At 39.4% G+C, this 24,722-nt stretch overlaps 1 protein-coding gene across 5 annotated transcripts in view; it reads left to right on the top strand.

The window, feature by feature from the left end:
* The window catches only part of LOC139746985 (uncharacterized), a 45,738-nt gene that overhangs the window by 14,471 nt on the left and 6,545 nt on the right, over positions 1-24,722 (top strand). The window contains exons 3-5 of one of the 5 annotated variants that reach the window (XM_071658686.1): positions 544-663; positions 12,886-13,125; positions 13,414-24,021. In XM_071658686.1, the coding sequence (XP_071514787.1) occupies positions 544-663; positions 12,886-13,095 (330 nt within the window). In that variant the 3' untranslated portion in view covers positions 13,096-13,125; positions 13,414-24,021. Of the gene's footprint in view, positions 1-543; positions 664-12,885; positions 24,022-24,722 lie in introns of those variants that run through there. The other 4 variants (XM_071658689.1, XM_071658685.1, XM_071658688.1 and 1 more) reach the window with 4 other exon arrangements.

The following is a 24,722-nucleotide window of genomic DNA, read 5'->3' as shown; positions in this document are numbered from 1 at the left end:
TTTTATATTGTGGGTGCGGAGTGACTTTTGGCTCATCCAGTTTATGTCTGGTGTCAGAGAGGATGGTGGCTTCATTTAAGGTTAAGGGCATGGGTGGACTAGCTGACACAAAGTTTTTGTGTGAGAAATGCTTGGAGAAAGCATTCTCCATTTCCAGCCTTGGTGAGGTCGCATTCGGAACAAAAAACTACGCCTTTGAGGAAAAATCATCTCTTGTAGGAGACAGGAATTATTCCTTCATCCTTATCTATCGGGATATTATTATTATTATTATTATTATTATTATTATTATTATTATTATTATTGTTATTAGTATTACTACTACTTTATTATTGTATTTTTTTATCATGTATTTTTTATCATTACACCTTTTTAAGAGAAATTGGAAAGAATGTTTCTTTCGCCTTTCATACAATTACTTGCCTTTCCTTAAAAATATGTACAGGAAGAAAGACCTTTCCATAAATATCTTGTAACATGGTTCTAGAATCATTGTTCTAGAATTTTATAAGAGAATTAATTGTATGCATTTTCTAATGCTAGGCCCGGAAGGAAAGACAGAAGGAGGTTGAACCGCCAAATCCGACAGGAAGGGTGAAGCGTGAGCGGAAAGTTAAGAACAACTCAGAGCCGGTTAGTGTTTCATTGTACCGGTACAACAAGGTTAGTATTAACTTTAGTGGGGGGCGGGGAGTGTCCCAAAAGGTGAACACCTTGTCGAATCTTCATGACTGGCAGAAGTTATTTGATTCCAAAATGTTAGAAATCAAATAACTGTGAAGCAGTTCAAATACACCCCCTACTCTTTTATTATGAAATTGGAGTACTGTAATTCATTACAGCATAATTCCAGTACTTTTATTCAGCTCATTAACCAAGTTATGCCACAGAATAGTAGTATTATGTGTTAGAAGTGAAAAGCATCTTTACTAGAATCGAGGAATGGAATGTTCGTACATCCTAATTTGAAAGCTGTTTTGATGTTGTCAGCTTAACTTTTGTAAATTTTCTGTCTTGTGACTTTCTTTAGACAACCACCAAAATACCACCTTGGACTCATTCTTTTTTATTTTGATTTTACCTCTTTGGGACATCCCCCAACCTCCTTCATAATACTTGTTTCTTGTTATCTGTCTGTCTGACGGTTACACATTACGCTAAAATATTTCACGGAAAGATTTTTGTCCACCTTTTTATGTAGTTTGAGAGCATTTATCTGCTAGCCCTTTTTGTATGAAACGGAAGAAAAATTGATGTTTCCCCAGGGCCATTGAAAATAGCAGAAATTGAAATGTTCAAAAGATGTACATATTTTGATAACTATGACCACATGAACTCAGTATGTCATAGACATTTAAACCTTGGTGCAATCCGAAGCAATTAAATGTTGGCCCTACACCACCATCTATAGCCAAGATGTACCCAGCAACACTGCAGGGTTAGGCCCGTTAGGGGAGAGAGAGTGCCTCTTCTTAATATGATGGTGGTGTATGGTTATCTAAGGAACTTGAGTTTTCTGCAAAGTAGTTAGAGTTGTAGGGGAGATGTGAGTAATCAATACATGCTGCTAGAAAGTACAACTCCATTCAGACTTGGGGGTAAAACCTGTGGATCTGGCAGCGGATGGAACCATGGAAGCGGAAGTGGATCATAGGGTGGGGGAGGGGGCGAAAATTCTGGGGGCCTTGAAGAATTTGTGGAAGTCGAGAACATTATCTCGGAAAGCAAAAATGGGTATGTTTGAAGGAATAGTGGTTCCAACAATGTTGTATGGTTGTGAGGCGTGGGCTATGGATAGAGTTGTGCGCAGGAGGATGGATGTGCTGGAAATGAGATGTTTGAGGACAATGTGTGGTGTGAGGTGGTTTGATCGAGTGAGTAACGTAAGGGTAAGAGAGATGTGTGGAAATAAAAAGAGCGTGGTTGAGAGAGCAGAAGAGGGTGTTTTGAAGTGGTTTGGGCACATGGAGAGAATGAGTGAGGAAAGATTGACCAAGAGGATATATGTGTCGGAGGTGGAGGGAACGAGGAGAAGAGGGAGACCAAATTGGAGGTGGAAAGATGGAGTGAAAAAGATTTTGTGGGATCGGGGCCTGAACATGCAGGAGGGTGAAAGGAGGGCAAGGAATAGAGTGAATTGGAGCGATGTGGTATACCGGGGTTGACGTGCTGTCAGTGGATTGAATCAGGGCATGTGAAGCGTCTGGGGTGGACCATGGAAGGCTGTGTAGGTATGTATATTTGCGTGTGTGGACGTATGTATATACATGTGTATGGGGGGGTTGGGCCATTTCTTTCGTCTGTTTCCTTGCGCTACCTCGCAAACGCGGGAGACAGCGACAAAGTATAATAAATAATAAATAATATATATATATATATATATATATATATATATATATATATATATATATATATATATATATATATATTCCCCATACACCCCAGTAGGATTATGTTTTAGGGCTTCTTGTTTAGCATATGAGTTTGTGTTCCCAAAATAAGATATTTTTAAGTGAAATTACTTTAGACCCAACTTAACTAAAGGTAGGTAGTCAGTGAGGGTTATTACTGGTACTACCCTCATAAGTATCAGGAGGGTTAGTGATGGCTAAGCTAGTGCTTCATTGGTTGTCAAGTTGCACTACTCTGACCTAGGTAATTGCTTTTTTCTTTCTGCCTCATTCACATATGGATTACTGGAATGCTTTCCAAAAAACATAAATTCTCTCCAGTCGCACAGCTCATTCTTCATAAATCTAGATTTTCCTGTGCTGAGTGCTTTGCGCTCGCCCTGCCTTAGGCAAAATGGAAAGAGCAATGGACAGAAGTAGTACGTAGAAACATTAGACAGGAGCAGTTGTAGTAGTAGTTGTAGTTTGGAATATTATGTTGACACAATAGGTAGAAGTTGGAACATTAGGTGGGAGCCTCTGAAAACTCTGCATTGAAGTTGCCCTTTCCAGTGGCTTGATATGGGTGAGGTACTGAAGGCTAAGAAGCAGCACTGTAGTTCTCAAGTTATGAAGGGTGTTTTGCTGAAGCCACTCCCCTTGAGGGAGTTTCTGAAGCAAACAGGCATCAGGGCTGTAGGTAGATAAAGAGAACTGAACCAAAGACTTATGTTATAAACAGGTGATAAGTTCTTAGGGAATATTTCTGGACACATATTCTCACATGCTATTCTCTATGTTACTGAGATACATAAAAGACTTATCATTATGGCAAAATAAAGCATTTTACATCATATGGCAAAATAAAACACTGATATCAACAGGAGTTAAATCACAATCGTATCACATCAAACATCCAGTTTTATGTTAGGATTGGTTTTTATATATTTTTATATGTAGCTAGCACAACTACTAGATGTTGAATGCTTCTTAGTCATGTTAGTAGGATAATATTACAGTTTTATATAGAAAGAATGTCTTGCTTAAATCGAGCTCCAACAGATGGGAGAAAAGTGTCGAGGAACTAAAGAGTCAGTTGTTTGTTTTTATTAGGTCCAGATGCATGGACACACAAACACAGTGCAAATACTTATGTGTTTGCAGTTATATATCATTTAGAATTTGAGCATTTTATCATAGGATTACAGTAGGAAATACTTGATTATTAATCTCTTGATTTTATGACATGGAAAACCGTGTGGGTTACATAAGCATCAATAAAGATACAGTACTATACAATCAGTAAGAATACAATACTAAATGATGCTATGAAAATTTTTTTCATAGGTTGTACATCAGTTTTATGAGTTTCATTACAAATTATAGGAGAAAATCGGGCAACATTGTGCATGTGGCAGTTTGGGTGCAGTGAGTCAGAACAAATTGTTTGTGTATATTACAGTAATTCCAAATTTTTAAGCGACTCATGTATCAGTGATATATTTGTGTTGTATGTGTTAATTAGAGAAATGGATTGGGGGAAGATTTTAAAGTGTATCTCAATTAGTATTGTGTTAAGTCTGGAGGTAGAGATAAGGAACATCACCTTGTTGCTATCATGTTATAGGATTTCATGAGTTACATAAAATTGAACTCGTATAGAATGGGAACACGTTAAACAAGGAACCCCAGTACATCTGCAATAATGAAAGGGTTGAAAGCTTATCTGATATTATTCATAATAAAATGTATATATGTTTATGCCTAAGGATTACGTGTGATGTAAGGCAGATTTATTTGTAAGGAGTGACAATGTGAGAGAGGTGTTGTAGTGAGCCCAGTCTGATTAAGAGAGCCAACCAGGTTGTGCTGAATTACTCAGACATATGGAGAGGATGAGCAAAGACTGACTGACTTACAGCATCTGCATCAGAAGTGGAGGGAACAAGGGGATGGGGGAGACTAAGATGGTGTAGGGATGGAGTGAAAGAGGCTTTGGGTTATTGGGGCCTAGACATTCAGAAGGGTGAGAGGCATACCTGGGACAGAAGGAATTGATTAGTTATGAATGTCAGGTGAAGTCTCTGTGGGTCCTCTACCCTCACAATATAGGCTAATCCCAGGCTGTTGGGTTGGGTCATTGGTCAACCAAGTTGTTGGAGACCACAGCCTGTAGGCCCACATAACCCCTACAATCTGGCTGATGTGTTACACTTTATAGTTACTTGTCCAGGGCATTCTAGAAATTCTCTTTTGTTCATATCATGCTGTTTCTGATTATAGCAGGCAAGATATTGAAGTCTTGCACCCAAGATGCTAAGGTGTACTCTTTTTGTGGATTTTGGAGGTAATAATTTACAAAGTATTCCATCATTTGTGCTGATGGAATGTTATTTCTGTATGTAATTTCGGAACCCGAGGTCAGTGTGTTGTTATTGGGCTGAACCAGGTCGATTGAAGCAGTCAAGGTAAAATGTGGAATAGTGTGTGGGGCTAGGCTATGAATGATGGGCTCTGATTTTAGTACATTATACAAGACACATAGAGAGTGGATGAGTGCAAATGAAGCCATACTTCATATGTTCTTGACACTGCCTCTCAGGAAAAACAACCAGGAATACATAAAAGATATATATCTTTTTTTTTTTTTTTATCCCCAAAAGTTTTAACGAGACTCTTTCACCCCAACTCTCATTTGCCCTCTTTTTCAACCCTTGCACCTTCCTCTTGACCTCATGCCAACTTTCTTTTTTAACATCTCCCAGTCATTTGCACTCCTTCCTTGTATCGTCCAAAATGCCTCTCTCTTTCACTAACAACTTTACTTCTTCATCCCACCACTCACTCCCTTTTTAATGTGCCCTCCTCCCACCTTTATCATGCCCTATGCTTCTTTTGCACTGCTTCTCTAATATATCCCATTCCTCAACATTCCCCTCTCATCATTTGCTCTCTCTTTTGCCATTGTACACTCAATCTCCTGGTACTTTGTCACACAAGTCTCTTTTCCAAGCTAACTTACTCTCACCACTCTCTTCTCCCCAACATTCTCACTTCTTTTTTGAAAATTTCTACAAATCTTCACCTACAGAAGATAGTGATCAGACAACTCTCCACCTGCCACCCTCAGCACATTGATATTCAAAAGTCTCTCATTTACCACACCTATCAATTAACACGTAATCCAGTAATGCCATTTGACCATCTCTCATACTCACACAGGTACACTTATGTATATCTCTTTTTAAACCAGGTATTCCAATCACCAGTCATTTGTTTTTCACTAATGATACAGCTCTAGTGGCTGATTCACGTAAGAAACTGCTGAAATCGGTTACTGAGTTTGGAAAAGTGTGTGAAAGGAGAAAGTTGAGAGTAAATGTGGTAAAAGCAAGGTTATTATGTTCAGTAGGGTTTAGGGACAAGTTAATCGGGATGTAAGTTTGAATGGAGAAAAAAATGGAGTAAGTGAAGTGTTTTAGATATTGGGAGTGGATCTGTCAGCGGATGGAACCATGAAGCGGAAGTGGATCATAGGGTGGGGGAAGGGGGCGAAAATTTTGGGAGCCTTGAAAAATGTGTGGAAAGTCCGAGAAACTTATCCCGGAAGGCAAAAAATGGGTATGTTTGAAGGAATAGTAGTTCCAACAATGTTGTATGGTTGCGAGGCGTGGGCTATGGATAGAGTTGTGCGTAGGAGGATGGATGTGCTGGAAATGAGATGTTTGAGGACAATGTGTGGTGTGAGGTGGTTTGATCAAGTAAGTAACGTAAGGGTAAGAGAGATGTGTGGAAATAAAAAGAGCGTGGTTGAGAGAGCAGAAGAGGGTGTTTTGAAATGGTTTGGGCACATGGAGAGAATGAGTGAGGAAAGATTGACCAAGAGGATATATGTGTCGGAGGTGGAGGGAACGAGGAGAAGAGGGAGACCAAATTGGAGGTGGAAAGATGGAGTGAAAAAGATTTTGTGTGATCGGGGCCTGAACATGCAGGAGGGTGTAAGGAGGGCAAGGAATAGAGTGAATTGGAGCGATGTGGTATACAGGGGTTGACGTGCTGTCAGTGGAGTGAATCAAGGCATGTGAAGCGTCTGGGGTAAACCATGGAAAGCTGTGTAGGTATGTATATTTGCGTGTGTGGACGTGTGTATGTACATGTGTATGGGGGGGGGGGTTGGGCCATTTCTTTCGTCTGTTTCCTTGCGCTACCTCGCAAACGCGGGAGACAGCGACAAAGTATAAAAAAAAAAAAAAAAAAAAAAAAAAAAAATTATTTATTTATTATACTTTGTTGCTGTCTCCCGTGTTAGCGAGGTAGTGCAAGGAAACAGACGAAAGAATGGCCCAACCCACCCACATAAACGTGGATATACATAAACGCCCACACACGCACACATACATATTTATACATTTCAACGTATACATACATATACATATATACACATGTACATATTCGTACTTGCTGCCTTCATCCATTCCTGTCATCACCCCGCCACCACACGTGTGAGGTAGTGCTAGGAAAAGAGAAGAAAAAATGCCACATTCGTTCATACTCAGTCTAGCTGTCAAGTGTAATGCACCGAAACCACCTCTCCCTTTCCACATCCAGACCCCACAAAACTTTCCATGGTTTACCCCAGACGCTTCACATGCCCTGATTTAATCCATTGACAGCACATCGATCCCGTTATACCACATTGTTCCAAGTCACTCTGTTCCTTGCACGCCTTTCACCCTCCTGTATGTTTAGGCCCCAATAGCTCAAAATCTTTTTCGCTCCATCCTTCCACCTCCAATTTGGTCTCCCACTTCTCCTTCCCTCCACCTTTAACATATATATCCTCTGACATATATATATATCCTCTTTGTCAGCCATTTCAACACAGCCTCTTCTGCCCTCTCAACCACACACTTTTTATTACCCTTACATTACTTACTCGATCAAACCACCTCACACCACATATTGTCCTCAAATATCTCATTTCCAACACATCCACCCTCCTCCACACCATATCATTTCCAACACAGCCACCCTCCTCTGCACAGCCCTATCTATAACCTATGCCATGTCCCTCAACAATAGTGAACATAAGGACCATGCTCTTATTCACATTTACTCTCAACTTTCTTCTTTCACTCATTTTTCCAAACTCAGTCACCAACTTCTGCAGTTTCTTACAACAACAGCTGACTTCCCAGGCCCTCTCATCCCCAACAAACTGTATACTCGCTCCTTTCTCCAAAACTCATGCATTTACCTCCCTAACCACCCCATCCATAGAAAAATAAACAACCATAGGGACATCACACACCCCTGCTGCAGACCGACCTTCACTAGGAACCACTCACTCTCTCTTCCTACTCATACACATGCCTTACATCCTTGGTAAAAACTTCTCACTGCTTTTAGCAGCTTACCTCCCAAACCATATACTCTTATGACCTTCCACAAAGCATCTCTATCAACCCTATCATATACCTTCTCCAGATCCATAAATGCTGCATACAAATCCACCTTGTTTTTCTCGGTATTTTTCACACATATCCTTCAAGGCAAACACCTGATCCACATATCCTCTACCACTTTTGAAACCACACTGCTCTTGCCCAATCTGATGCTCTGGAAATGCCTTCACCCTCTCAATCAATACCATCCCATACAGTTTCAAAGGAATACTCAGCAAACTTATGCCTCTGTAGTTTGAACGCTCAGGCACATCACTATAATCCATACATACATTGAATATCCTCACCAACCAGTCAACAGCCAGTCATCCCCTTTCTTGATAAATTCTACTGAAATACCATCATCTTCCGCAAAGTTTTCACGACCTCTTCTCTCTTAACGAAACCATTCTCCCTGACCCTCTCACTTCACGCGCCACCCCAACCAAAACACCCTGCATCTGCCATTCTGTCAACAAACACATTCAACAAGCCTTCAAAATACTCACCCCATCTCCTCACTTCATCACTGCTGTTATTACTTCCCCCCTTGCCCCTTTTTCCGATGTCTTATGTGCATTATTTACTTCCTTCCAAAACATCTTTATATTCTCCCAAAAGTTTAACGAGACTCTTTCACCCCAACTCTCATTTGCCCTCTTTTTCAACCCTTGCACCTTCCTCTTGACCTCATGCCACTTTCTTTTTTAACATCTCCCAGTCATTTGCACTCCTTCCTTGTATCGTCCAAATGCCTCTCTCTTTCACTAACAACTTTACTTCTTCATCCCACCACTCACTCCCTTTTTAATGTGCCCTCCTCCCACCTTTATCATGCCCTATGCTTCTTTTGCACTGCTTCTCTAATATATCCCATTCCTCACCCATTCCCCTCTCATCATTTGCTCTCATCTTTTGCCATTGTACACTCAATCTCCTGGTACTTTGTCACACAAGTCTCTTTTCCAAGCTAACTTACTCTCACCACTCTCTTCTCCCCAACATTCTCACTTCTTTTTTGAAAATTTCTACAAATCTTCACCTACAGAAGATAGTGATCAGACAACTCTCCACCTGCCACCCTCAGCACATTGATATTCAAAAGTCTCTCATTTACACACCTATCAATTAACACGTAATCCAGTAATGCCATTTGACCATCTCATACTCACACAGGTACACTTATGTATATCTCTTTTTAAACCAGGTATTTCCAATCACCAGTCATTTGTTTTTCACTAATGATACAGCTCTAGTGGCTGATTCACGTAAGAAACTGCTGAAATCGGTTACTGAGTTTGGAAAAGTGTGTGAAAGGAGAAAGTTGAGAGTAAATGTGGTAAAAGCAAGGTTATTATGTTCAGTAGGGTTTAGGGACAAGTTAATCGGGATGTAAGTTTGAATGGAGAAAAAAATGGAGTAAGTGAAGTGTTTCAGATATCTGAGAGTGGACTTAGCAGTGGATGGAACCATAGAAGTGGAAGTGAGTCACAGGGTGGGGAGGGGGTGAAGGTTCTGGGAGTAATAAAGAATGTGTGGAAGGAGAGAGCATTATCTTGCAGAGTAAAAATGGGTATGTTTGAAGGAATGGTAGTTCCAACAATGTTATATGGTTGTGAGGCATGGGCTATAGATAGGGTTGTATGGAGGGGGGTGGAGGTGTTGGAAATGAAGTGTTTGAGGACTATATGTGGTGTGAGGTGGTTTGATCGAGTAAGTAATGAAAGGATGAGAGAGATGTGTGGAAATAAAAAGAGTGTGGTTGAGGGAGCAGAAGAGGGTGTGTTGAAATGGTTGGGTCATATGGAGAGAATGAGTGAGGAAAGATTGACAAAGAGAATATATGTGTCAGAGGTGGAGGGAGCAAGGAGAAGCAGGAGACAAAATTGGAAGTAGAAGGATGGAGTGAAAAACAGCTGTTAAGTATAATGAATAACACTAAATGTTCACCATTTTCTGCATTTGCCATGTAGTAAGAGGAATAGACAAAGATTTTACCTCATTTGTTCTCATCCACTCTCTAGTTGTCATATATTATGCATCAAAACCAGAGCCCCCTATCATTAATCAGGCCCCACAGACCTTTCCATAGTTTCTCACAACTGTTTCATATGCCCTATGAAGTCCATTGACAGCATATCACCTCCAGTGTACAGCATCGCTCCAGTTCCCTCTATCCCTTACATGACTTGCAACCTCAGGCACATTCAGGCTTTGAACCTTCAGGGCATCTATCACTCCATCATTCTTCTTCCTCCTTAGTTTCTTCCTTTTCCCAGTTCCTTCTGTTTCTGATATGTATATCTTCTTAATCATTCTTTCCTCACTCATCCTTTTCATATGTCCAACCTATTTCAGCACAAGTATTGAGTTCTCTCATACATACTTCTCTTACTACCACACCTTTCTTTACCTTATCAGTTCTTATTCGATCAACTTTCCCTACACATATTGTCTTCAGACTTTTCATTTCCTACTCATTCACCCTATCCTTTACATTTTTGTGTAAGGCCCACACCCCCCATCCATACAGCACTGACAGGGCTACTATACCATCCAGTACACCTTATTTTGCCCTTAAGACACATTCCTCACTGTGTCCAAGACCTATGCCCCCTCATCCACCCTGTGGCTCACCTCAGCTTCCTCTTCACACCATGTAGTGTCCTCAAACTTTTCATGTATTTTCATTTATAACACATTCATCCTCTTTCATACTTTGTCATCAAGGGCCCTAGCCTCATGAGGACTACTGTACCATCATACATACCCATCTCTTCCCTTACAGAGATTGACCCATCTTTCCACATATATTCCTCAATGTGCCCAGAACTATTTCCTCCTCACCCACCTTATGGCTCACTTCAGCTCCCAAGATTTCACTCTGCCACGTCCACTCCTGGGTATCAATAACACTCTACTTCTTCGAGGTTTTTCATCTAATCATCTTCCTTTTACTGAAAATTACTCTTAGCTTTATCCACACACTCCCCTATTCAAACCCCAGATTCTGCAATTCCTCACGTAAGTCTGCCACCAGTGCCTTGTTATCAGTGGAGAAAGTGACTGACCTCCCAGGCACTTCTCACTCCCGACTGTCTGCCGTCTTGCCCCTCTCAAAAACCGTTCATTCACCTCCTTCATTATCACATCTATAAACAGTTTAAACAGCCATTGTTACATCACATACATACCACAGATCCACTCTCCATCCTCTCTTCCTGCACACACAAATCCCTTATTCTCTTGGTTTAAGCTCCTCACTACATCAAGTAGCTTTACTTCCATGCCGTAAATTTTTAACGCCCTCCACGTGTGCTTTCCCTAGATTCTTAAATGTCATGTACAAATCTTTCCTTTTATGTAAGTATTTTTCACACAGATTTCTTCAGAGTGTACACCTGATCTACACAACCTCTCTTGAAACCACATTATTTCTTCCCAATATGATGCTCATGTCTCCATCCTCTCAGTCACCAAAATCCCATACAACTTACCGAGTACACTCAGCAGACTCATATCATTGTCTTTTAACATTCTCTATTACTATATCACTGTAGAGTTCTCTTCAGAATTCCATCAGCTTCAAGGCTGCACTACAGTCAGTATTTTGGAAAATATTGACTCCTTTAGGATGAGAAGTTCTTAGACGAGTGTACTCTAATAATACTGCATTGCCAAAGGTAACTTTTCACTCACAGCTTAACCAAGCTTTGTTTGGAATGGCGTCTTCTGACCTGAATGCAAAAGAATGGATGAGGATAGACATGCTGGAAATGAAATACCTGAAAGCAATACAAGGTGTGAGGCAGGTTAATCTTGTAAGGAATGACAGTGTAAGAGAGAATCTTGAAAGGAATGACAGTGTAAGAGAGAGGTGTGGCTGTAAATGGTGTGCTGAAATGTCTTGGACTAGAGGAGAGGAAAAGTGAAAAGTCAAAAGTCTAATAGCAGAGAGGATGGGGTAGATGAAAAAAGGAAATAAATGCAAGCATTGAGTGAAAGAGGCTTTAGGGTTTCAGAGTTTGAAGTGTCTGAAGGTGAAGGTATGCTTGGGAAAGAATGAATTGGATCAGTGTTACATATTAGGGAGAGGGGCAGCCAGTCTAAATTGTGTAATAGTCTGTAGAACTTGGCTGTGGATGGTAGGCTCTGTTTTTTGGTGCATTATATATGACAGATAGACTATGGATTTGTGCAAAGGAGGCCATTGTTTGTCTTCCTTATGCTATCTCATTAAGGTAGGAGAAACAGTTGTGTACAAAAGAACAAAGATATCAGTATTACTCAGTTCATTAAGTAATTTCCATTATTTCAATGGCATTTTGTTGATTGGCAAAGAACATGTTATTATGTTGATATGAATTTGTAATAACTGAGGGACTTTGTAGTTTAGTTAAAGGACCAGCTTCCAATATCATTTAGAGTACATGTACATGCATAGCTAGTTGTCATGCTTAGAAAACATCAGCTTTTATATAACTTTACTTAGTGTAGATAGGCAGAAAAGGTTTGTCACTTTCATATTGGTTTACATGTGTTATTGAGATGCATTCTTGTTCATTCTAGGCAGAGTGACTTCCACTTAAGATGCTGCCATCTGTAATTTGAATCTAGCAGCTATACAGTTCTTTCTTTATATTGGTAGTAGATTGGCAGCTTCCTATGATTAGTCTTTGGCACTGGTTTTGTGGACCAGTATTGTTCTCTTGGGGTGTGGGCAATGTAAAGTAAAGGATGGTTGGAAAACATCTTTACTAAATTTTACTAACCTTTCTTCATGTGGGCTCGGAAGAATTCTCAGATGACATTTTTAAGCTTGATATTTAATGTGTATGTTAATTCTTCCTATTTGGAAGTACTTTTGGTGAAGATTCTTGGTAGATATTTGTTTTTAGTTGAATTGGAAGGTGTATTATGGTTTGTAAAGATTTTCAATGATAATTTTTCCTCTCATACTTTCCTGTAAAGCAGATACCTAGAGGTTTTCTGCACAGGACTGTTGTATTACCCAAGTCTTAACTTATGTCACTCATTGATTACATTTACAGGATGAAGATGATGATGATGAGCCAGTGAAGGAGAAAAAGAAAAAGAAGAAGAAGAAGAATAACAACAACAATGGCGAGAAGAAAGAGGAAGAGGTAGATGAGGATATTATGACAGGCATTACTGCTGAGAAAGAGAAGCAGTATGCAATTGTCCTGTCAGATATAAATTTCAAGCTTGGACTGAATAATCCAAAGTTTATCAAGATATGAACTATAACCATATTATGACTGAAACTCATGGTAATATACATTGGAGTCCTTTAATGTTTCCATTTGGTAAATGAATTTTTGTATTTAATTCCCATGTCGTAAATGCATGTCCATTGTGGGCCTCTGCAGAAACCTTACTGTGATATAATTACTGCGCATGTGACTTCTGCCTCTTGTGTAGTCTGTCTATAGGTGTCTCCTACTATTCATTAATTCTCACTTTACATATACTATTGATGATTCTCTCCCATTAACCTAAACTATATCTGTGCTTCATTTGTGATATCTTGTTTGAATGTTTTATTTTTTTTATTTCAGCCAACATATATATATATATATATCCCTAGAGATAGGGGAGAAAGAATACTTCCTTCATATTCCCTGTGTTTCATAAAAGGCGACTAAAAGGGGAGGGAGCAGGGGGCTGGAAATCCTTCCCACTAGTTTTAATTTTATATATATATATATATATATATATATATATATATATTTATTTATTTATATTTATTTTGCTTTGTCGCTGTCTCCCGCATTAGCGAGGTAGCACAAGGAAACAGACGAAAGAATGGCCCAACCCACCCACATACACATGTATATACATACACGTCCACACATGCAAATATACATACCTATACATCTCAATGTATACATATATATACACACACAGACGTATACATATATACACATGTACATAATTCATACTGTCTGCCTTTATTTATTCCCATCGCCACCTCGCCACACGCAATAACATCCCCCTCCCCCCTCATGTGTGCGAGGTAGCGCTAGGAAAAGACAACAAAGGCCCTATTCATTCACACTCAGTCTCTAGCTGTCATGTAATAATGCCCGAAACCACAGCTCCCTTTCCACACCCAGGCCCCACAGAACTTTCCATGGTTTACCCCAGACGCTTCACATGCCCTGATTCAATCCATTGACAGCACGTCGACCCCGGTATACCACATCGATCCAATTCACTCTATTCCTTGCCCGCCTTGATTACTATTTCCTGCATCAGTGAGGTAGTGCCAGGAGAGAGACGAAGAAAGGCCCATCCACTTATATACACATAAACGCCCATACATGCACATATATATACATATCGACATATACACATGCATAGACATATACATGTATACATGTGTACATATGCATACTTGCTAGCCTTCATCCAATCCCGGCGCTACCTTGCCTCACAGGAAACAGCATCACTACCCCCTGCTTCAGCAAAGTAGTGTCTGGAAAACAGACAAAAAAAGGCCACTCTTTCACACTCAGTCTCTAACTGTCATGTGTAATGCACCAAAACCACAATTCCAAATCCACATTCAGGCCCCACAGACCTTTTCATATTTGCATACTTTTTTGCTGTTTCCTGCTTTAGCAAGATAGCACCAGAAGCAGATGAAGAAAGGCTGCATTCACTCACATCCATCCTTTGTCTGTCCACAACCTGACCACACAGACCTCGCTAAAAGGTGAGCAAGTATGATTATGAACATGTTATGTGTATGTATATGTATTTATTTATTTATTTTTATTGTACTTAATCGCCATCTCCTGTATCAGCGAGATAGTGCATGGAAACAGCCGAGGAATGGCCCAACCCACCCACATACACATGTATGTACATAAATGCCTACGCATGCACATATACATTCGTGTACATTTCAACATATATATATACGCAGACATATACATATATATTCATACTTGGTGCCTTCATCCATTCCTGTCACCACCCCGCAACACATGAAATAGCATTCTCCCTCAGTCTGTCCACACCCTGACCCCACACACCTTTCCATGGTTTCCCCAGCTGCTTCATGTTCCCTGGTTCAGTCCATTGACAGCACATTGCCCTGTGTATACCACAGTGCTCCAGTTCACTGTATCCCATGCATACTTTTCACCATCCTGTATTTTCAGGCCTCAAACACTCAAAAATTTTCCTTTTCTCCACCCATTCATCTCCAATAAGAGTTTCCCCTTCTTGTCTTTTCCATGTCTGACACATATATCTTTGTCATTCTCTCCTCAGCTTTCTCTGGCACATTCTTTATATTACAACACCTCTCTCTTAACCTTTTATCTCTCCGATTCCTGCTCCCTTTGGGAACTCCCTCAAGGAGTGGGAAAAGCAAAAGGGTCTCCATAACTGGTGAACTCTCGCGCCACTTTTTAGGGTTCCTACTGACTATTTCTACCTAATTTTTCCACCCTATTTCTTCTATCAATTGCTCCCACATAATGTTCCTACTTTATACTCCTACCAAATGCTTGTCTAATCTTCCTGCCTTCTACTTCTATCTGTTGCTCCTACCATTTTGCCAAGAGGCAGGGCCTGTGCATAGCATTCACCATTGAGAATATCTTGACATATAAAGAACGAGTTGTGTGAGATAAGTGTTGTTTGTGACAATGAGAGACTGTATGTATTTTGAGAGAATGCCAGCAATCTACATGTGGTTGAGGTGGAAAGAAAAGACAGCTACCTTAGCACAGTTTGACAACCATCTAAGTGCTGGCTCACTACACGGCCATCTCTAACCTCCTAATAACCATATGATATATATCCCTGGTCAGTAGCTGCTTACCAGCTACGACTTACCTTTATTTCTTATGCAGTCAAACCACCTCACTTCTTACCCATTTATTTCTTATGCATAATCAAACCCATTCACCCCACATATTGTCCTCAAGCATTGTATTTATTTCCAGTACATCCACCCTCCTCTGCGAATCTTCAACTATAAACCCATGCCTCCCATCCATACATCGGTAGGACTACCTTACCTTCAAACATACTCATTTTCGCCCTCCCAGATATGACCAGTCTTTCCACACATTCCTTATTGCTCCCAGAACCTTTGACCCCTCACCCACCCCATAACTCATTTCCAGGGTTCCATTCAACACTGTCTCCATTCCTGGTTATCTAAAACACATCACCCCCTCCAAATTTTCGCTATTCAAACTCACAACGCAACTAATCTGTCTCTCTGCCCTGCTGAACCTAATGACCTTGTTTTTATTTACAGTTACTCACAACGTCCTCCATTTGCACACACTCCCAGACTTATGCACCAACTTTTGCAGTATCTTGCTCAAATCTGCCACCAGTGTTGTGTCATCATCAAACAAAAACTGACTCACTTCCCAGGTCCCATCATCCTCTATAGAGTGCATAGTTGCTCCTTCAAGACCCTTGCATTTTCCTCCCTCATCACCCCATTCATAAACAAATTATATAGCCATCACACATCGCTGCTTCAGACCATGCTTCACCAGGAACCATTCACTCTACTCTTCCTACTCACACACACACCATACACTCATCATAATAACTTCTCTGCTTCTAGCTATCCTCCCACACGATATATTCCTAAGACCTTCCACAGGGTATTTCTATCACTCCTGTCACATTTTTTGTAGATCCATAAATGCAACATACAAATCAGTCTTTCTCTATTGTTTCTCTCATATTCTTTCAAACATATGAACCTTCCATCTTCTATTCCTGAAATGACATTGTTCCTTCGCAGTTTTCTGCTCTGTACATGCCTTCACCCTCTAAGTCACCAGTCTCCTTTACAATTTATTGGTATGCTTACCAAACTTATGCCTTTTTAGTGTGAACTCTCACCTTTGTCCCCCTTGCCTTTGTACAGTGGCACTATACATGCATTCTACCAATCCTCAGACTATCTATCTATCTATATCTCTGATGACTATTCCAATTGGAATTCCTTCAAAGGGGTGGCCATGGCAACAGATTCTTTATAATCCTCAGACACCTCACCATAATCCATACATACATTGAAAAATCCTGCCAACCAATCAGCAACACAGAATTTCAATTGCAATAGCCTCCTCTCCAGCTAATTTGCCACATTTCATCTTACTGAAGGGTTTCACCACATCTTCTGTCTTCACCAAACCACTTTCCATGACGCTCACTTCGCATGTCTCTACAACCCAAATATTCTACGTTTGCCACCTGATCATAGAACACATTCATCAGTCTTTCAAAATGCTCACTCCATCTCGCCACATCACTACCTGTTACCACTTCTCCATTTACCCCCTTCACCAATGCTCCTTTTGTTCTGTTGTTTTTCTCACAGTATTAACCTCATTCCAAATCATCTTATTTCCCCATAAGTACTGACCCTGGATCATACCCTCGCTCCTTTACCATCTTTTTAACCCTTGCATCTTTATCTTGACCTTTGTCTCTTTCTTTTGTACATTTCCCAATTATTTGCACATCTTCCTTGTAAGTACTGCCAATACACTTCTCTTTCACTAGCAATTTTATTTCCTCATCCCATGTCGTACTATCCTTTCTCACCTGCCAACCTTCCACATGACACACACTTTTCACACACATGCCAACACTGTTTCCTTGCTTACCTTCCATTCCTCACCGACTCCCTAGCTTCATTTACTCTTATCTTTTGCCATTCTACACTCGATCACTTATGGAATTTCTTCACATATGTCTCTTTGACAAGTCCACATACTTTCACCACCCACTTCCCACCCATATCATTTCCTCTTTTCCAATAACCTCTACATGTCTTCATCCTCACCTCTACCAGTTATTCCCAGTCACCAGCCCTTTTTCAGCATGCATTTCCACAAGCTTCACACCATTTCCATTCACCTTACTGAATGCCTCATAACCCCTCCCCCCAAGTTATACCCCAATTACCACATTACTCACTTTGCATTTAACTCATTTAACTTGTGACACTTTCATTCAGATACTCCCAAAGCACTTTAAATTCATCACCCACAGTCTTGAGCTCACACCCTTGCTTTCATTCACACAACTGCTACAGCAGAAGTGCTACCCATTTCCTTAGCTTTTACTCTTACACCACCCTTTGACCTTACTCTTAAGACATTTCCGTACCATTATTCTCCTATACCCTTCAGTTTTTTCTGTAAATATTCGCCATTTCATACATTGGCAAGTTAGTGCTACGAAGACAAAAAAAAAAAAAAAAAAAAGGTGTCCATCCAGAATATTGGAAAAGGATGAGCACTCCTCGCATAGCACTTCCTTCTGTTCCACACTAAAGAAACTGAAAGACAAAAAAGGAAGGGTTTCCAGCCCCCACCTCTCATAATTGCCTTCTATGACTGACATGCATGAAATATGTGGGAAGCTTTTTTTCACCCCTATAATTAGGGATAATTATATATACCTCCTGGGGTAAGAAGGGATTAGGTAAGTAGATATGCACATTTATCACCAGACTCCTCATGCATGAGGTTACACCATGAGTGAAAAGTCACCTTGGTTGAGGATATATCATTGGGAGCACACTCTCATCAAAGAACTTATCACTCCGAAGGAGTCCACATTTCCCTGCACAGTTTTGGGTTGCAGGAGCCTGTGGAAAGAGGTTCTGGGTAACATGAGGACTCTGTCTTAGAAAGAGGACCTTACTTGATATAAATATTTATTTATTTATTTTGTTTTGTCGCTGTCTCCCGTTAGTGAGGTTGTGCAAGGAAACAGGCGAAAGAATGGCCCAACCCGACCACATACATATATATATACATACATGTCCACACACGCAAACACACATACCTATACATCTCAACGTATACATATTTATACACACAGACATATACATATGTACATAATTCATACTGTCTGCCTTTGTTCATTCCCACCGCCACCCCGCGACACATGAATAACAACCCCCTCCCCCAAATGTGCGTGATGTAGCGATAGGTAAAGACAATAAAGGCCACTTTTGTTAACACTCAGTCTCTAGCTCTCATGTAATAATGCACTGAAACCACAGGCTCCCTTTCCACATCCAGGCCCCACAGAACTTTCCATGGTTTACCCCATATGCTTCACATGCCCTGGTTCAATCCATTGACAGCACGTCGACCCCGGTATTCCACATCGTTCCATTTCACTATATTCCTTGCATGCCTTTCACCCTCCTGTATGTTCAGGCCCCGATCACTCAAAATCTTTTTCACTCCATCTTTCCACCTCCAATTTGGTCTTCCACTTCTCCTCGTTCCCTCCACCTCTGACACGTATATCCTCTTGGTCAATATTTCCTCGCTCATTCTCTCCATTAGACCAAACCATTTCAAAACACCCTCTTTTCCTCTCTCAACCACACTTTTTACCGCCACACATCTCTCTTACCCTTTCATTACTTACTCGATCAAACCACCTCACACCACATATTGTCCTCAAATATCTCATTTCCAGCACATCCACCCTCCTCTGCACAACTCTATCCATAGCCCACACCTCACAACCATATAACATTGTTGGAACCACTATTCCTTCAAACATACCCATTTTTGCTTTCTGAGATAATGTTCTCGACTTCCACACATTCTTCAATGCTCCCAGAACTTTCACCCCTTCCCCCACCCTATGGTTCCCTTCCGCTTCCATGGTTCCATCCCCTGCCAAATCCACTCCCAGATATCTAAAACACTCCACTTCCTCCAGTTTTTTTCCATTCAAACTTACCTCCCAATTGACTTGTCCCTCAACCCTACTGTACCTCATAACCTTGCTCTTATTCACATTTACTCTCAACTTTCTCCTTTCACACTCTTTACCAAACTCAGTCACCAGCTTCTGCAGTTTCTCACACGAATCAGCCACCAGCACTGTATCATCAGCAAACAACAACTGACTCGCTTCCCAAGCTCTCTCATCCACAGCAGACTGCATACTTGCCCCCTTTTCCAAAACTCTTGCATTCACCTCCCAACAACCCCATCCATAAACAAATTAAACAACCATGGAGACATCACGCACCCCGGCCGCAAACCAACATTCACTGAGAGCCAATCACTTTCCTCTCCTCCTACACGTACACATGCCTCACATCCTCGACAAAAACTTTTCTCTGCTTCTAACAACTTACCTCTGACACCACATATTCTTAATACCTTCCACAGAGCATCTCTATCAACTCTATCATATGCCTTCTCTAGATCCATAAATGCTACATACAATTCCATTTACTTTTCTAAGTATTTTTCACATACATTTTTCAAAGCAAACACCTGATCCACACATCCTCTACCACTTCTGAAAACCACACTGTTCTTCCCCAATCTGATGCTCTGTACATACCCTCCCATATAATTTCCCAGGAATACTCGACAAACTTGTCCCTCTGTAATTTGAGCACTCACTCTTATCCCCTTAACCTTTGTACAATGGCACTATGCAAGCATTCTGCCAGTCCTCAGGCACCTCACCATGAGTCATACATACATTAAGTAACCTTAACAACCAGTCAACAACAACAGTCACCTTCTTTTTTAATATAATCTTATGTTATATATAGCCAGGTGTTATGTTCTTCACCTTTACATTTTTATTTATAATCAAGGTTTTTTTTAACCTTGAAAACCTGAAGCTGATTAACAGGAGTGCCAGGAATCATAAAAGTGGCATTATTCTTTGCAGGATTTTTTTTTAACTTCATTTATTGTTACAAGTTGTGGCTTTGGTTTCTGCCCTATGTAAACAGTGTGAGTAGTGACTCGGTAATGTTTCAGACTGTAATGCACCCCCTCCTCCATCTTTTCTTCCTCACTTTCTGGGGATCTGCACATTAACTTTATACTACCCCAGACATACAGAATATGGTACTTCACTTTTTTGTATGTATCCTATTTTTATTTTGCTCATTTTATAATGGGAACCAGAAAATGTATATGACACATATCTTCTAAAACCCTTCCTTTCAGAACTCCTCATAAGGATCTAAATGTTAACATCAACTTTATGCAGTGGCCATATAAAATATATTGGCTCAGTTTTTATGTGTCATTTACTTTTATATATATTTCTTGTATTTTACAATGAAAAAGAAAGAATATGATGGATGACCACCCTCTAAAACTCTCTTCAACCATTTCTCCATCATTCTACCACAGGAAATCTACCCGTTGACTTAAGCATAATACCATGGCCCTGTGTAATGGAAGTTTTATTTTTTGAATATTTACACATATCCTATACTTTGATATGTATTGTGTGTTGTGAACCAATTTTTTAAAGTAACCTATCATCTAGGGCTGATTACAGTTATTATTGCTTGAAGGCACCATTGGTGAAGACTGGTTGGTATCACATTAAGTGTTGGTTTACTAAAAAATAAAAATCACATGATAAAAAAACCCAAACAAAAGGTAGTGACAAGTGTCCACTGTTGTACGATACATAAGATGAGAATATTTTATTGTAAGAAAAGAGTAAGTTTTTATGCTGACTCACGTTTGACCAGAATGACTGCAGGAACACTAATGACAGCACTAATCCTTTTTTTTTATTATTCTGTAGTTGCATGTTCCCAAGGTGGGGATAGGCTAAGCTAGGCTTTTGATAAATATGTGGCTCCAGTATTTTGAATTAATTAAAAGTATCATGTAGAAGCCTAGATTCTGAAATTTGGTGTGCAACAAAAATAACCATATGTATGATGGAGTGAAACTCTAATGGGCCACAGATTTTGTCTTATAAAAGAAAGAAAGATTCTTTAATAGTGGTTGACTGTGTCATATAAGTGGTCAGTTAAAGTTGGTCAAGGTAAGATGTGCTACCAATTTTTTCATTACTATTATTTATTTGAATTTACACTAGATTATGGAGGAGTCCATAAGCTTCATACCTAAATGTAAATAAAGTTAGGATAGCATGCATGTCTGCTTTAATTGTAATGAATCTATTTATTCAAGTTTAAAACGTAAGGAATAAGTTGAAATTCATGGCAATATCTTAGTGCAACCTTTTTTTTCAATACAGAATCTATTATGTTATGGCAAGGTTTGATGGGATAAAATTACATAGCAGTTAAATATGGTAGGTTATGAAGCATTCCACTGCCTGCCTATGACTCCATTTTCCCTTCATTCTTGAGAATGATAGATGTAGATTAGTTTTTTTAGTCATATATTACGATTATTTATCTGTGAGAATGTACTGGATGGTGTAGCTTGGCCTCTGCCTGCGAAAGGTTATCCCATAGGTCAAAAATCACCTTTGACCTGGCTCTATCATTAGGAGTACAGTCTCGTCCAAGAAATTATCACTCCAGAGTCTACATTTCCATACTACTGGAAGTAGCGCAGCCTTGGACTGCAGGAGCCTTTAGAAAGATCCTGGTAATGCTAGGACTCGTATGGAAATTGGTCCTGGGATAATTATAATCAAATTAATTAATAAATGTGCCAGATTAGTCAGATGTGAAGATGCATTTTTTTACATTAGTGCCAAATTACAGGTATTTAGACATGTTTACCAGCTTATATTTTCCATGAGCTTCACAAAGATTATTTTGTAAACAACTGAAGTATTCGAATAGTACAAAGCCTTTCATATATTTAACTAGTAAGAAATAGTCTGTGCGCACTTTGTGAATTTTTTACAGTCGTACCTTGATAAATTTCCTTAATCCATTACTCTACCCAAAGGTTAAAGGAATACTTGCCATGTATGTGCCCCAAATATTTAAATATGCATATGAATAAGTTGAAATGAAACATCTTAAGTTTTTTCAGGAGTCTTGAATTATTCCCAAAATACCCTCCAGTAAAGGCAGTGATAAAAGTTGATGTTTTCATATTGAAATGCTGTCAGTAACAGCAAAAATTTTCCATTCATTGAAGAGATAGTCATTTTCATCCAGAGAATTTGTCATTACTCCATATGCCTTGCCTAAAGTTTTATTAACTTCATTTCTGGAAAATATGATTGACTTCCTCAGATCCAGCATGCTATTTTCTGAATGTTATTTAAGATAGAACATCCAAACTCATATTTGGACAGTTAAACGTAAAGGTGGCATTGAAAGAAATTTACCAGAAAAAGGATACCGTTATGGGAACTTAGCATTGTTAATAAGAGTTCTCCACAACTCTGACCAGGTAACATTTTATTGAGTACTATGATTCTTTCATGTGGCTGCATTCTTCAAGGACCAGTAATGAATGTGTGTATGTATGAGATCAAATAATTATCATCACAAATTAATTAATTATAAAATGAATTGAAATTTACCATAATACTGTCATTAAAGTTTACTGTCATCAAAATAAAAATCCATTGAAGACATTTGTGTGATAAATATATGTTGTAAACAGGACCAGATTCACAACTCGCATGTATATACTGGAAAGAAAAGTTGAGTAAATTTTTTTTACTCTTGAATTTGACTCTTTTGGATGATTGAATTTACTCCAAATGAGAGTGTTGGTGAGCTTTCACCAGCCAGATTGAAACTAAGCTATCTGATCAGAACATAGTCATAAGTAGAGGGTAATGCAGTTGATTTACCAGGATAAGTTATTTTACATAATTTCTTTGAAATTTGGAGTAATGAAGTAATACTGTAAAGACCTTCTTTTTTATGTTTTACTGTTTAATATTAAGTGGAATTTGATATTAGATGAATGATTAGTCTGGATCATTTTATACAGTATCAATGAAACTATTTGAAGAATGCTATACTGCCTTTATAAATGTTTTGGGGTCTTCATCATCTTGGAGATATACATAGGCTGGAATGAAGATTGGTGGGTTTTAAGTTATTCTTGCCATTTATGCAAAAGTGATATCTGTATGAGTAACTGTTGGTCATAAACATGAAAGCTGTAATAACATAGATAAGAGGAAAAATAGTTTTTATCTTGTAAAAACATACTGAACAGGTTTTTACAGTTTTCATAATTTTTTTTCTTGTACAACATTGAACTAGAAACTGAACTCCTACTTCTCATTGAGAGATTGCTTATATGAAGGTTTTATTAAGTGTTTTAGTGATGATTGTCCTTTTTCACGTGGTTCATCTGTAATTATTCATTACATTAAAATTATTTGTATAAATGTTAGAATAAAAGTAGTATTTCATTGTACAGGCATATTTCCTTGATCATTAGTTACTGTTCCACAAATTTCATATATATACTAATGATTTATTGTGGCCAGAAAAATATGTAAGGTTAGATAGACTATCTTTATCTCTGATGCCCATTCCAATTGGAACTCCCTCAAAGGGGTGGCCACGGCAACAGAGTCTCCATAACTAAAGAACTCCAGTGCTGCTTCTTAGCCTTTAGTGCCTCACCCTTAACAGGCCATTGGCAGAGGGCAAGTCTAGCATAGTGTTTGCAGAGGCATCTACCTAGATGTTCCTAATGACTACTTCTGTCTAATGCTCCTACTTATTATGTCTGCATAATATTTTTACCTGAAGCTCCTAGCATTTTGCCAAAAGGCAGGGCTAGCATTTAGTGCTCACTGCAGGAAAATCCAAAGAGATGAGTTAAGTGTTGTCAAGTGTTACATATGACAAGGAGAAATTGTATGTTTGTGGACAGAGTGCCAGTAGTCCACATGTTAGTGAGGCAGAAAGAAAATACAGCTACTGAGGTCAGAGGAATGCAATTTGACAACCGGTAGTGTGCTGGTTCACTAAGTAGATATCACTAACCCTCCTGATACCCAAGCGGGTTGTACTGGTAATATACCTCTCTGGTCTTTGGCTGCCTACCATCAACTAAGTCGTCTAGCCCTTTTGAAACAAACTATGGGAGTGAATGCAGGATTGTCAATG

Source organism: Panulirus ornatus, chromosome 67 (genome assembly GCF_036320965.1).
Source record: "Panulirus ornatus isolate Po-2019 chromosome 67, ASM3632096v1, whole genome shotgun sequence".
NCBI lineage: Eukaryota > Metazoa > Arthropoda > Malacostraca > Decapoda > Palinuridae > Panulirus > Panulirus ornatus.
Note: the sequence above shows the minus strand (reverse complement) of the source record. Positions and strands in the feature narration are given on the sequence as shown.